Genomic DNA, 13,858 nt, shown 5'->3' on the forward strand with positions numbered 1-13,858 from the left:
CAGCTCACTGCAACCTGTGTGCCCTGCCCCACCGGGTTCAAGCAATTCTCTTGCCTCAGCCTCCCGAGTAGCTGGGACTACAGGTGCCCGCCACCATGTCTGGCTAATTTTTGTATTTTTAGTAGAGACAGAGTTTCACCATGTTGGCCAGGCTGTTCTCAAACTCCTGACCTCAAGTGGTCCACCCACCGCAGTCTCCCAAAGTGCTGGGATTACAGGCGTGAGCCACTGTACCGAGCTGAATAACTGAATTTTTAAATTGTAATTAATTTAAATGTAAATAGCCAAATGTGTAAATAGCCACAGGATAGCTAATAGCTATCATATTGGACAGTGCAGTTCTATACCAATACTGTGCTTGACTAATTTCTAATTTTTATTTCTGAAATATTTTCAAGTTGCTATTACAACAACCATGAGGTCAATAATTCTAGAACTTGTCTTATACAATCATATTGCATAAGAAATGTTTACCAAAAAATGTTTATGCTGAAAAACTGACTCACTCTCTCTCTCTTTCTTTCTAAGAGACAGGGACTCACTATATTGCCCAGGCTGAACTCAAACCCTTGGGCACAAGTGAGCCTCCCACCTCAGCCTTTCCCTCATTTCTTACAGGTCTGTGTACGAATCCAAAAGCATGTTAAGGAAATAAAATCAGTTTTGTTGTTAATTCAGATGATTTTAGAGTGTATCAGTCCTAGAATGCCTAATTCCCCTTAGAATGTCTATAGGTATCAACAATAGACCTTTCCATAAATTGGCCCTTGAATTTCACTGGAACTTAAGAACTCAAGAATGAAGGGCATCCTGGAGCCAGTCTACTGACAAGCTATAATTCAACACACTTCAAAGCTCATTTCGGATTTTACCTATTTTGAACCAGTCTCCAGATGTTGAGACAGAATCAAGATTCACAGCATTGGCCAGGCTTGGTGGCTCATGCCTGTAATCTGAGCACTTTGGGAGGCTGAAGCGGGAGGATCACTTGAGGTCAGGAGCTTGAGACCAGCCTGGCCTACATGGTGAAACCCCGTCTCTACTAAAATTATAAAACTTAGCCGGGCGTAGTGTTGTGTGCCTGTAATCCCAGCTACTCAGGAGGCTGAGACGAGAAGATCGCTTGAACCCGGGAGGCGGAAGTTGCAGTGAGCTGTGATCGCACCACTGCACTCCAGCCTGTGCAACAGAGCAAGACTCCGTCTCAAAAAAAAAAAAGAAAAGAAGAAAAAAAAGATTTACAGAATTAGCATTCAAACTCTGTTGGAGAGGAACATGCAAAACCTAAAAGTGCTTAACACTATAGTGCTAAAACTCTCATTAACTTTAGGTGCAATAAAATCTAAAAGGCAAAACCTTCACGGTTTTAAAGTTAACATGTGAACAAAACATTAAGGAATAAACTGAAAGATATAGTCGAGGTTGATGACCTGAAAATTTGAAAATTATGCTAAAGAAGAAATCTTGCCGGGGTGTGGTGGCTTATGTCTATAATCCCGGCACTTTGGGAGGCCAAGGCTGGTGGATCACAAGGTCAGGAGATCAAGACCATCCTGGCTAACGCGGTGAAACCCTGTCTCTACTAAAAATACAAAAAAAATTAGCCAGGTGCAGTGGCGGGCGCCTGTAGTCTCAGCTACTCGGGAGGCTGAGGCAGGAGAATGGCGTGAACCCAGGAGGTGGAGCTTGCAGTGAGCCGAGATGGCACCACTGCACTCCAGCCTGGGCGACACAGCGAGACTCCATCTCAAAAAAAAAAAAAAAAAAAGAAAAAAGAAAGCAAACACAAAAGAAGAAATCTTTTTAATGGTATGTAAGTTAGTATGCTTTTATTTTACCTGTAACTTCCATTTAAAAACTTTTAAAATTATCATAATCCTAGGAAAGATATTAGTATGCTTTGTAAATCCTTCCAGGTTTTATCATTTACCTCTTACTAACTATAGGTAAATAGGGAAGGACTTCTTTTCAATTAGGGAATACCAACTAAAAGTTAAAATATTTAGCATCGTTTTATTTTTTTACTTGTTTAATGTAATTTTGGCCATATGTATTTAAATCTTCCATATTTTCCTAGTTTTAATGTTACTTATATGCTGCAGTAGATGTTACTTTTGCAAAGTTCACTGATCTGAAAATTTTGTTTATGGTTCTCACATACACATTAGGCTTTAAACTAGAGGTAGTATGGTAAAGGAGTTGTCATCAATTCTGGGGAATGTCTTCGACAAACGTGGGAGAGTTCAAATTCTTTAATGTTCCATCATAAATTAAGATTAGGGATTGAAAGAGTCAAAATACCTTTTATATTTAAATGTATAGGTCCCTAAATTGATAAAACTCCATAGGTATTGGGGAATTTAACTTCATTAAAGTTGAACTAGAAACATTCAAATCTTGCCACCAACTCATTAATTTATAAAGACAAAAAAATAAATTTAGTAGGCAAATTCATATATCCTGACATAATTATTCAGACTGAAACTCATCATCATTCCATAGTTCTAATTCTTCCAAACTCAATTCCCATTCTTTTAGATACAAGATGTAAATAAAAGATATAGCCAGAAAATTGATGACCCCTCAAAACACCTATTTCATTTCAATTACCTATGCTGATATTCCTCTAGGGATAAGGCACTGGTGTCACTTCAGAAAACTTCTCCATTCATTATTGATGCTTTACCTTATCTCTTAGCAACCAAGCTACAGATTACAAGTGCTTTTAAAGCAAACCTACCGGCCAGGAAAGGTATCACTACGGTTGCATTATTTAAACTCTGAAATCTGCAGTTATGAAGGGCATCAAGTCAAGCTATGCATGCTCCCCATCCTGGCAGCAACTTTCAAACAGAATGACAGTCTGTTAACAGCAATGTAAAAAGTTTCACCTAAAAAAGTACAGTGCCTTTAAGGCACATGTCCATCTCATCAGAGCGTATCTACAAAGGCATTTGATAGTATTACCATGACAGACATAAGCTACCAACACAATGCAACTCAGTGAAGAACAGTACTATTTCTATTGTTGTCAGAAATCATAATTTCAAAACCTTATATCTTAAAGAAAAAAGTTCTTGATAAAACCTGTATGACATAGATAGCTATAAAGGTCAGGTTACATTTTCCTATTTACCTCTAAGGATTTCTTCAAGTCTACAGCAGAAACCGTATCTTCCTCCTCCTCATCAGTCAGCTGGTCCTGCGAACAGTAGTGAGTGCTGTAAGCAGAATGTTCTTCTATTGCTTCCAGCCAGTCCTGAACTCATGCAAGGGTTTAAATGAGAGTGAAAAGCATTTTTATTTCAAAGAGATAATATTACAATGATCTGATAAGCATAAAATTTACCTAGTGAAATAAATATTATGGCCTCAGAAAGGAAAGCAAAGCAACCAGTAATGAAACAGCAATGTGGGTCTCTTGTCCATGATATGTCTGGATAAAAGCTTTTCCTAGTACTTTAAAAAATATCATCTATAAGTTTACACATTCATGAATGTTAATATTCAAACACATTACAGAAATTAAATAATGGGAGAAAACTTTGTCACTTAAAATTAAAGGTTCTTGTTTTCAATATTGAGAACCTGTAATTTTATAACTTAACAGAATAAGTTACTATATAGTAATGGATCCAGATACACAATTTTACTAACTTACACTCAAATTAGAAGCACAAGAAACTAAGGTCATATTAAAACAGCCAATACTTGCCCTGATGCTTTAACTTTTACTATATTTTTAAAATAACAGTGATTTCACAAAAAGGCCTAAAAATACCCTATCTTACTTTTTCCTCATTTTCTTACATTATACTCAGGGTCAAATCTTACCATTTTATGAAATGTTGGGAGAGTCATGAGTTAGATTGTTTAGGGTTCTTTGCAGGGCCAAAGTTTACCACTTTGGAAAACAGATTATTTTAACCTCTTACATAGTTTACCAAAAAATCAAGATATGTCTGTGAACACTGCTTTGATTTAAAAGAATAAGAATAGGCCTGCCGCGGTGGCTCACGCCTGTAATCCCAGCACTTTGGGAGGGCAAGGTGGGCGGATCACGTTCGAGACCAGCCTGGCCAACATGGTGAAACCCCATCTCTACTAAAAATACAAAAATTATCCAGGCATGGTGGTACATGCCTGTAATCCCAGCTGCTCGGGAGGCTGAGGCAGGAGAATTGCTTGAACCAGAAAGGCAGAGGTTGCAGTGAGTCAAGTTCACACCAGTGCACTCCAGCACTGGGTGACAGAGCAAGGGAGGCTCTATCTCTAAATAAATAAATAAATAAATACATAAATAAAAGAAAAAGAAAAGGGCCAGGCGCGGTGGCTCATGCCTGTAATCCCAACACTTTGGGAGGCTGAGGTGGGCGGATCACAAGGTCAGGAGTTCGAGACCAGCCTGACGAACGTGGTGAAACCCTGTCTCTACTAAAAACACAAAAATTAGCCAGGCATGGTGGCATGCACCTGTAATCCCAGCTACTCAGGAGGCAGAGGCAGGAGAATCGCTTGAACCAGGGAGGCAGAGGTTGCAATGAGCCGAGATCCCACCACTGCACTCAAGCCTGGGCAACAGAGCGACTCTGTCTCCAAAAAAAAAAAAAAAAAAAGAATAGGGATAGTCCATTAAGTGACTGCACCATAAGTATTGGTCAAGTAAATCCCAATTTTCTAGCTTGCTGCTATTGTTTAATTTATCACTAGGAAGGCTGAGTCTCCATTGTAATGAGTGTCAGAACGCCTGGCTTGTAGTCCAGGTTCTGTCACTCACAAGCTGCCTGGCCTTGGGAAATCACTTCAATCTTACAATCTTTAGTTTCCTCACCTATAAGTTAAGGCATAGACCTGTCATTTACATTAAAAGGATGTCCCTTACATTCAGAGAATTAAAATTGAAAAACAAATTATGAACAGAAAATACCTGCAGGTACATGTTGATAAAGAACTAATTCATGTACCAAATTTTAAAAGCTTCATTTAAAAAGTACAATCAGGCCAGGCACAGTGGCTCACGCCTGTAATCCCAGTACTTTGGGAGGCCAAGGCGGGTGGATCGCCTGAGCTCAGGAGTTTGAGACTACCCTGGGCAATGTGGTGAAACCCCGTCTCTGCTAAAATACAAAAAAAATTAGCCAGGCATATTGGCATGCACCTGTAGTCCCAGCTACTCAGGAGGCTGAGGCATGAGAATCACTTGAGCTTGGGAGGCAGAGGTTGCAGTGAGCTGAGATTGCGCCACTGCACTCCAGCTTGGGCTACAGAGTGAGACTCTGTCTCAAAAAAATAAATAAATAAAAATTAAAAAAAAAATAAAAAGTACAATCAACAAGATTTTGAATGTTACCACTGAACTTATGTTATATTCTCCGTGTCTTTTATTGTTGTGTAAGTTTTAGGAAAGATACATGAATCCATAAGATTACCTCTCTTGACTGTTGAAGGCTATTCTTAGGAACCCGGAAGCCATGAATGGTGTCATCAAAGCATTTAATAAAGAAGAGGCAGCTATCAGTGGATTTTACCTTGGATATAAAGAAGTCAGTAAGACAACATTCATTCACATAAAAGAGGACCCTAAAATTATCTATACATAAAATTTAAAGTAGTGACATGACTTAAGGATACCCAGTTGAACACTTAAGTACCGATAGATAAAAATTGGAAAAAAATAGATTACAGTGGGAGTGTCAAATGCACTGTAGTTTATCTATGTCGAGTCTGGCTCTCAACTTCTTAGTTACTCAACATAAATACTATGGTTCATCAGGTTTGTCGTTTTACTTTTATCCTTTCTTAAGTATAACTTAATATGCACTTGGGTTATAAAATCATTTAGCTACCACAGTTTCCATTTTTTATTCATACCCCTCGCCTTACCTTTTTGTTTGAGCTGAGTATAAAATAATCAGCAGTAGATAAGGTTGATAAAGAAGGAGCAAAGGGAAAGAGAGTAAGATGGATCAGAGATAATTATGGGTTTTAAAATAAAAATTTGGCACGAAAAGGATTTTAAGCCATTTATGCCAGAGGTTGCAAAATGTTTTGTGAAAAATCAGACCTTGGTGATGACCCTGAGCAGTAGGATATAAATAACTCCCACAAGCTTAGCGTTCCAATAATGGAACACCAGGCATAAATGGGTTAAGAATGGAAAAAGGTAGATTTCTTCAAGACCCTATCAGAGGCCCCCCACCTGTTGCAGAAAACAACTATAAAACCCGGATACAAAAGAAAAGGCAACCACTTGGAGGAACCTGGACCTGAACAAAAGCTGACAGACTTCGACGGGAGTCACGCTCTCTGGAGGAAAGGGGCCAAGGAGCTGTGGAAGTAAGTTCCCATGCATAAGGTTTTGCACCTGGGACTAAGCACAGTCCACATGGTGACAGGACAGCAGCAAGGGCACATGTGGAAACCCCTGTCTTTGGACATTAATAAAGCAAACCTGGGAACCTGTAAGCACCAAAGAGAACAGGGGAATCCCCAAGGGAAAGTGACAGAGAGATGGTTCCCAGATTCTGTCTGCTACTCACATCTCTGACTCATGAGCCACACACACATAGAAGCAGCTCATATAAACAACCTATCTGAACTGAGTCCAGAGCCACTGCCCAAGACACATAGCTCATGATCCAAACCGAGCCAAGAAATGGACTTGCTGCAACGGACAACACTTAACAAAGAAAAACAACACAATCCAAAATCTCCAGAACTCAACATTCATAATATTAATAATATTATGATTATTATATTCAATACATATACAATTATATATTATATATTATATTATATATCATATTATATATTTATTATATATTATATTTATTATATATCATATATTATATTTATTATATATTATATTATATATTATATTTATTATATATTATATTATATATTATATTATATATTATATTTATTATATATTATATTATATATTATATTTATTATATATTATATTATATATTATATTTATTATATATTATATATTATATAAGATATATAATATATAATAAAATATATATTTTATATAATGTATTATATAAGATATCTTATATATTATATAACATATGAAATATAATATATAATATGATTATATAATAATCATAATATTAATAAATATTAAGAGTACCATCCAAAATTACCTGACATACGGGCTGGGCGTGATGTCTCATGCCTGTAATCCCAGCACTTTGGTAGGCCAAGGCAGGAGGATTACTTGAGGTCAAGAGTTTGAGACCAGCCTAACCAACATGGCAAAACCCCGTCTCTACCAAAAAATACAAAAATTAGCCGGGCATGGTAGTGTTCACCTGTAATCCCAGCTACTCAGGAGGCTGAGGCAGAGACTTGCTTGAACGTGGGAGGTGGAGGTTGCAGTGAGCTGAGATCGTGCCACTGCCCTCCAGCCTGGGTGACAGAGCGAGACTCCATCTCAAAAAAACAAAAACAAGAACAAAACAAAATAAAACCCAAAATTACCTGACATATGAAGAAGCATGAAAGTAGAACACATTCACAAAAGAAAAATCCAATTAAAAGGCAAAAATTGCCAGAATGGGTAATAGGAACTAAAACATATGCTATCTCCAAGAGACAGAAAATAAATATAAAGATACATATAGGCTGAAAGTAAATGGACAGGAAAAAGACACCATGTGAACAACAAACATAAGAAGGCCTAAGTGGTTATGTTCAAAATCAGACAAAGTAAATTTTAAAACAAAATGTATTACAAGAGATAAAGAGGGCCACAAAACAATAAAAGGATCAATTAATCAAGAAGACAACAATCATAAAGATGTTATCAATAACAGAGAAGGAAATGCAACATTCCACAAGCACAGTAGGACACTTTCACATCTCTCTTTCAGCAACTGATACAACCACTAGCCAAAACCAAGACACAAAAGATCTGAATGCTATCAACCACCATGACTGAATTAATATTGATAGGACCCTACAACCAACAATAATAGCAAAACAACCAACAATAATAGCAAAATACACATTCTTTTCAATTGCATGTACTAGGATATTTCATCATCAAATAAGCCTGGGTAAATCTGACAAATATTTTTGGACAATCTAACTCTCATTCCATAATAATACATGGAGATAAATAAAAGTCAACTATATTTTAAAATTTTGTTCAAAATGGAGATGCCACGACTTTACTTGTTATCAAATTAAAATACATACAAGTGTTTTCTACAGCATTCCACAGAACCCCAAGATTTTACGAGGCTGTATAAATGATTTGGGTCAATCACTTGAAGAACTGATTTCACAGTTAGAGGAGCAAATGATCCATGTTTCATCCTACCGTGCATACTGCTTGAGTCAGGTGTTTGCATCCCTGGCGATAAATATTATGAACTGCATCAGGCCTTCAAAATAAAGATGAAATTATCAAGACAAAAGGAAAAGAGATAAGTGAAAAAAAATCATATTTCAAAATTTATACAGTGAAATTTGATAAGTGTAAAGATCATAATGCTTACTGTTTCCTATACCATGAAAGGACTCCATGCTCTAACACTACCCAGAATAATCTCCAGCCAAAAAATCTTGAACTCTAAGGGAAAAATAACAAAGATTTCCCAAGCTGACACATCTAGATTCAAATACTTGACTGATAAAAAGTAATTAAGTGAGGACAGTCATATTTGAGTCTTTAGACAGTAGCACTGAACATTAAAAAAATGATCAAACATGAACTTAGGTACTAAGTGCAGTAATGAAAACATACCACTACAGGGTGACAGGAACAGCAGAAATGCCATACTGATAAGATCAATGATGATTACAGTTTATGGTTCTGACAAAACTGTTCAGGGACTATTTACAGAAAATATACCAGTTGTGGGCTTCAAAGACAATTTCCTCAAAGTCATGAATGAATGTCTAAAAAAGAAAATTATCCTAAATTTATCTTATACAATATAAGCATACAGATACATAAACAGATAAAGGGATTGCTTGCAAATGCAAAAGAAATTATGTGCTCTTCCATGGTTAATTCTAGAAAACAGGATTCTCCAAAATCTAGAAACTGTTAGGACCAGAAGAATTTTATATATGCACCATGTGATAATTCAAATATTAATTTTCTTCTAAGTCTTCCATGGTTTGATGTTCATAACAAAAATAATACTGTAATTCTTTGATCTAGTAAGAAAAAAAATGTATTTTCCCCCCACTCCTTTTCATAAAAACTTAGTTACCTAAAAGTGACTCATCAACACCAAAAAAACACCTAAAAGGGACCATCAACACACAGAAAAGTAACTGCTACAACCAGTGGAAGCCTCTTGAAATCCGGTAGTATAAAAGTGGTTTGCTTGGCACAGTGGCTCACACCTGTAATCCCAGCACTTTGGGAGGCCGAGGCGGGTGGATCATGAGGTCAGGAGTTCAAGACCAGCCTGGCCAAGATGGTGAAACCTCATCTCTACTAAAAACACAGAAATTAGCCAGGCACGGTGGCGGGCGCCTATAATCCCAGCTACTTGGGAGGCTGAGGCAGGAGAACCACTTGAACCCAGGGAGCGGAGGTTGCAATGAGTATACCACTGCACTCTAGCCTGGGCGACAGAGCAAGACTCTGCCTCAAAAAATAAAAATAAAAATAAATAAGTGGTTTACATTATAAGGTCCTAGAGCAATTAAATCACATATACTTCAGAAATGATTTTTTTAAAGTTTTAAACAGAAATAGAGCACCTGAGAATTATTCTTTACAGTTATATAATTAAAAAACCACCCCCACTTACCTTCCAGAGAGGGCCCTCATATCGTTTTAATGCTTTGTAGATGACCTGTCAAAAACATGTTTTCATGAAAAATGCATCTACATATTTCAAACATTCAAAATTTTTTTTCTAAAAATTATTAGATAAATTTAATTCATTACTCTGTACCTTATTACCAACAAGAATGTGTTTCATTTCAGCACCCTGGGCAAGGTCAAGAGGTTTCTGATCTGTGCAAAATACAAAGAAAAAAGCCATCAACAGCTTAAACGTACTATAACAATCAATGCTGTAACTGCAGCATCTAATATTCCTTCATTTTTCTATTGCCTGTATCTTTTTCTTTCCCCCAAAAATTACCTACCAGAGAGACGTTGCCATCTCAATTATTTATGGCCTCCCTTTTGGTCGCTAACTATTAAGCCAGCAAATCAGATTAACTTCACAACAAATTATCATGAACTCACAAATTTGTGGCTTAAACAATACAAATTTATTATCTTACAGTTTCAGAGATCAGAAGTCTGAAATGAATTTCACTGGGCTGAAATCAACATGTGGACAGAGCTGCATTCCTTCTGGAGGCTCTAAGGGAGACATTCCCTTGCCTTTTCCACTTCTAGAGGCCAATTACATGACTTGACACGGGGTCTCTTCCTCCATCTCCAAAGCATATCATTCCAACCTCTGCTTCCAGCATTCTGTTCTCTCTATAGGCCTCCCTCCTATCAGAAGCCTTGTAACTACATAGGTCTACCTGGATAATTCAGGATTTCCCCTCATCTCAAGATACCTAACTAATCACAAATTTGGGGTCCACTCTTTAGCCGACCACAGCCACGCTTCAGCCGTCTTGCTGCATAACAGGTAGCAGAGATGGCTCACAAGCTGAGGGTGTGATGGTCCACAATTTAGGACAAAAGAAAAAGGTGACAATGGAGAATAAAGCCGGCAAGCTATCAGTATTAATTTTTCCAACCTTACACATGCACATTCCATGTTTTGCCCAACAACAACAAAAATGGAGTTTGTCTTATCAAAGTTATTTATTGAGTTCTGAAGTGAGCAGGACATTAAATGAAGGACAAAAGGTAAAACAAACAAACAAACAAACAAAAAAAAACCCCACAAATAAATCAAACCATCTCCTAGCCTCAAATAGCTTATTATTAGAGAAATGAAAGCTACCTATGAAAATTAGAACAGTCCTTTCAAAACAACGTATCAATGAGAACTCTGGAACTATTTATGCAGTAAGGTGATATATTCTATCAGATAACCTTTTAGGCCAGGCGCAGTGGCTCACAACTATAATCCCAGTACTCTGGGAGGCTAAGGCGGAAGGATAGCTTGAGGCCAGAAGCTTAAGACTAGCCTGAGTAACACAGTGAGACCTTATCTCTACAAAAAAAAAAAAAAAAAAAAATTTTTTAATTAGCCAGGCATGGTGGCATGTGCCTACAGTCCCAGCTACCACTGCACTCCAGACTGGGTGACAGAGTGAGACTCTGTCTCTAAAAACAAAAAGGGGGGCTGGGGGTGGTTTAAAATAATAATATTTTTATAAATACCAAACACCTGGTATGTGTTGGCAGTTTTTTCTATGATATCTCCTAATGAGGGTCTGTTACATACCGATTACTATTTTAGGCACTGAGGATTCAGCAGTGAACATAACAGAAAAAATGCTGGGGGGATGGGAAAGCATAGAAGGTGGGAAAGACAGATGACAAATTAATTTTTAAAGATATAGCAGACAGTGAACCACGGTACGCCCAGACTTTTTAAATAAATGATTTGACAGAGTAACTGGGATACCACTTTAGATTGGAGGATGAGGGGTTGATCAGGGAAGGCCTCTTTGAGGAAGGGATGTCTAGGTTGAAAAGAAGGATCCAGACTTGTGAAAATACAGGGAAGGACATTCTAGCAGAGGAACAGCTGATGCAAAGGCTCTGAGGTAGGAACAATTCAGCAGGCAAGAGATAAAGTCAGAGAGGTACACAGAGGCCACATCACACAAAGGGTTTGTAGGCCAGACTTTTGTAAGCCAGCATAAGGAGTTTGAGTTTTATTCTAAATAGGATGAAAAGCCACTGAAGGGTTTTAAGTAAGAGTAACATGATCTGACTCATGTTTAAAACTCTGTCAAAGTGTTAAAAAATTATAATATAGGCCGGGTGCGGTGGCTCATGCCTATAATCCCAGCACTTTGGGAGGCCGAGGTGGGCGGATCACCTTAGATCAGGAGTTCGAGACCAGCCTGGCCAACATGGTGAAACCCCATCTCTACTAAAAATACAAAAATTAGCTGGGTGTGGTGGCAGGCACCTGTAATCCCAGCTACTCTGGAGACTGAGGCAGGAGAATCACTTGAACCTGAGAGGCAGAGTTGCAGTGAGCCTACATCGCGCCATTGCACTCCAGCCTGGGGAACAAGAGCGAGACTTCGTCTCAAAAAAAAAAAAAAAAAAAAAAAGAAAAAGAAAATAATAATAATAATAATATAGCTGGGAAAATACGAACTTCGGCAGTTTCATGACTTTGATAAATTACTAGATTAATAGGATAATGCTATTGTACTTATGTTTTTTAATAGCCCTACTGAGATACAAATTAACATACAATTTACTCACTTAAACTGCACAAATTCAATGGTTTTTATAGGTGCACAGAGTTGTGCAACTATCACATGCTTGTGGTTTTTCTTAGAGGGTGTCCTTATTTTTTACTAATATACTGGACTACAGATGCGCCCCAACTTACAACAGTTCAATTTAATGGTTTTTCAACTATCACAGCTCACCACAGCCTTGACCTCTTGGGCTCAAGTGATCCTCTCACCTCAGCCTCCCTGGTAGCTGGAACTGCAGTCACGTGTCATCACACCTGGCTAATTTTTGTATTTTTTTGTAGGAATGGGGTTTCACCAGGTTAGTCTCAAATTCCTAAGCTCAAGCGATCCGCCAGCCTCAGCATCCCAGAGTGCTGAGATTACAGGTGTGAGCTACTGTATCCAGCCTTAAGTGTATTGTCAACTTACAATGGTTCTATGGGGACGTGGTCCCACAGTAAGTTGAGGAGCACTGGGTATGTACGAATAAAATGGCATGACAGGCCTTCTCTTTCCAGTTCTTTCCAGAATTGGGAAAAGCTGGGTTGAGAGGGTAAGAAAAGAAAAACAAATAAATTTTTTAAAAAGAAAGAGATGGCATGATATCTGGAATTGTTTCACAAGAATTCAGGGAGTAGGAAGAGATATAGAGTGGCCATTATTGCTAAGTTCTGGAGGAGGGTGATGGGTACATCAATTAATTATGCTATTTGATTTCTGAAGCTTTGATAATTTCCATGATTTTTTTTTTAAAAAGGTCACTCTGGCTGCTGTGTGCAATATGGCTTGTAAACGTGGGCAAAAGAAATGCAGGGAGGCTAATTACAAAGAGATGGCAATAGTGCAGGTAAAGGATACTGGTGGTTTGGACTAGAAAGTCAGTACTAAAATGGAGATCATTTTTAATATAGAGAGAAATATGTGGCTTTTTTTTTTTTTTTTTTTGAGACAGAGTTTCCCTCTGTTGCCCAGGCTGGAGTGCAGTGGCACCATCTCAGCTCACTGCAAGCTCCGCCTCCTGGGTTCACGCTATTCTCCTGCCTCAGCCTCCTGAGTAGCTGGGACTACAGGCGCCCACCATCACACCTGGCTAATTTTTTGTATTTTTTTTTTTTTTTTAGTAGAGATGGGGTTTCACTGTGTTAGCCAGGATGGGTCTCGATCTCCTGACCTCATGATCTGCCCGCCTCGGCCTCCCAAAGTGTTGGGATTACAGGTGTGAGCCACCGCGCCCAGCCTTGTATGTGGCTTTAAGATTTATTTTGGAAGAAGATTTATAGAGCTGCTGATGGGGAACCTGGGGCTGGTGATACATTACTTCTTTAGTGAGGAAAAAACTTTTTAAAACATTAATCAAAAAATTAACACTCAGTTTAGTTTTTCTGCCTAGCGCATAGGAAAATGCCTTATAGAGGTCTGCCAATTCTGTGTTATTTTCATTCTACCTACAGGGCACTTTGGAGAAATTATTTCTTTAGGCAGAGAG

At 38.1% G+C, this 13,858-nt stretch overlaps 1 protein-coding gene across 12 annotated transcripts in view; it reads right to left on the reverse strand.

Moving 5' to 3' along the window:
- Positions 1 to 13,858, reverse strand: part of OSBPL1A (oxysterol binding protein like 1A) — a 233,268-nt gene that overhangs the window by 147,578 nt on the left and 71,832 nt on the right. For 7 of the 12 annotated variants that reach the window (XM_054460821.2, XM_054460822.2, XM_063653504.1 and 4 more), the window contains 6 exons: positions 9,927 to 9,988; positions 9,780 to 9,824; positions 8,508 to 8,581; positions 8,330 to 8,393; positions 5,430 to 5,528; positions 3,137 to 3,259 (listed from right to left, as the gene is read on the reverse strand). In XM_054460821.2, the coding sequence (XP_054316796.1) occupies positions 3,137 to 3,259; positions 5,430 to 5,528; positions 8,330 to 8,393; positions 8,508 to 8,581; positions 9,780 to 9,824; positions 9,927 to 9,988 (467 nt within the window). Of the gene's footprint in view, positions 1 to 3,136; positions 3,260 to 5,429; positions 5,529 to 8,329; positions 8,394 to 8,507; positions 8,582 to 8,755; positions 8,774 to 9,779; positions 9,825 to 9,926; positions 9,989 to 13,858 lie in introns of those variants that run through there. The other 5 variants (XM_063653505.1, XM_054460823.2, XM_063653508.1 and 2 more) reach the window with 2 other exon arrangements.

This window comes from Pongo pygmaeus, chromosome 17 (assembly GCF_028885625.2).
Source record: "Pongo pygmaeus isolate AG05252 chromosome 17, NHGRI_mPonPyg2-v2.0_pri, whole genome shotgun sequence".
In the NCBI taxonomy this organism is placed as follows: Eukaryota; Metazoa; Chordata; class Mammalia; order Primates; family Hominidae; genus Pongo; species Pongo pygmaeus.